At 37.8% G+C, this 1,168-nt stretch overlaps 1 protein-coding gene across 3 annotated transcripts in view; it reads left to right on the top strand.

The window, feature by feature from the left end:
* LOC105313950 (uncharacterized) overlaps window positions 1-1,168 on the top strand; it is a 24,419-nt gene that overhangs the window by 19,090 nt on the left and 4,161 nt on the right. Inside the window, exons 1-2 of one of the 3 annotated variants that reach the window (XM_020000620.1) lie at window positions 27-908; window positions 964-1,157. The exons of the other annotated variants lie outside the window; for them this stretch is intronic. Coding sequence (XP_019856179.1) covers window positions 550-908; window positions 964-1,157 — 553 coding nt within the window. The 5' untranslated portion in view covers window positions 27-549. Of the gene's footprint in view, window positions 1-26; window positions 909-963; window positions 1,158-1,168 lie in introns of those variants that run through there. 3 annotated transcript variants of the gene reach the window in all.

The following is a 1,168-nucleotide window of genomic DNA, read 5'->3' as shown; positions in this document are numbered from 1 at the left end:
GGCAAACACACATCGAACTGTGAAAAGTGGCGCACGTGATCCAGTTTCCAATCCTCCCCTCGTTCCATTATCTATGCATTGATATACACACAAAAAACGTGTCAAATAAACATGGAATTTTGTCTCAAATTTTTTACGTGTGCTATATTCACTATAATAGCACACCTTTTCGTGGTTAAGCTTATACAACATGCAGATTTACATTAGAGCTGTTTATGCAACAATGGCATAGGTTAGCAAGCATAGGATACACACAAAATACATTTAATAAGAAGAAATACACATGCCCACACAAGTGCATATTTCCTTACTATAATCATGATCATGGTAACCAGGGGCGGATCTAGGATTTAATTTTTGAGGGGGCAATTTTGTGGTTTAAAGATCGTTTACATAGTCCTGTTTTGGGAGGCATCCCCCCCATAGATCCGCAACTGATGGTAACTCCTAAGGCAGCTGGATAAACACTCCAACACAAATTTCTGTAGTGAGTTCACAACATGAATTAAGCTAGTTGATAAACAATGGGAGTGGCTTTGTGGTTGCAACATGCATATAAAGAAACACACTGCACATATTTCATATTTTATAATTATTACAAATTCCATCATGCCTAGTGCAGACAATATGAAGCAGATCTTCTCATTTGCCTCTCTTGTCATACTCTTCCTGTCATTGGGAGCTGCTGGTACTTCTCTTGGTCTCCTTCAGGCTAACACTAACAATGGAGTATATGCAATTTGCCATTTTTTCATTTCTTATTCTCAAGCTATGGACTCAGATCTGATAAATTATAATGTACCCACTTGTAAGTTGAGTATAGCAAGTGCTACCATTGCTATAATATGTCTGGCTCTGCTAACTGCCATTGAGCTAATCAGTGTTTCATTTAAAATATATGTCAAAACGTAAGTTCGGTGGTACAGTAGCTTATTTTCTTACTACTTCATACCATTCATATAGGTTGATTGCTAAGATTCTCCAAGTCGTAATATTTGTTGGTTCTATTTTGTTCCTATTGATTACCATGATTGTGGTTTCAGCTGGTTGGGGAAAGACCTGTGCTACATACAAAAACATAACAAGCTCAGGTGGTACTCCAAGCTCACTCTTTAACATTGACTGCACTGGACCACAATATATCTATGGTTCTAGAGGTAGCCCTTTT

Source organism: Amphimedon queenslandica, unplaced genomic scaffold (genome assembly GCF_000090795.2).
Source record: "Amphimedon queenslandica unplaced genomic scaffold, v1.1 AMPQUscaffold_13168, whole genome shotgun sequence".
Lineage (NCBI taxonomy): Eukaryota > Metazoa > Porifera > Demospongiae > Haplosclerida > Niphatidae > Amphimedon > Amphimedon queenslandica.
The sequence above is the reverse complement of the archived record's forward strand: the minus strand, read 5'-3'. Positions and strand labels throughout refer to the sequence as shown.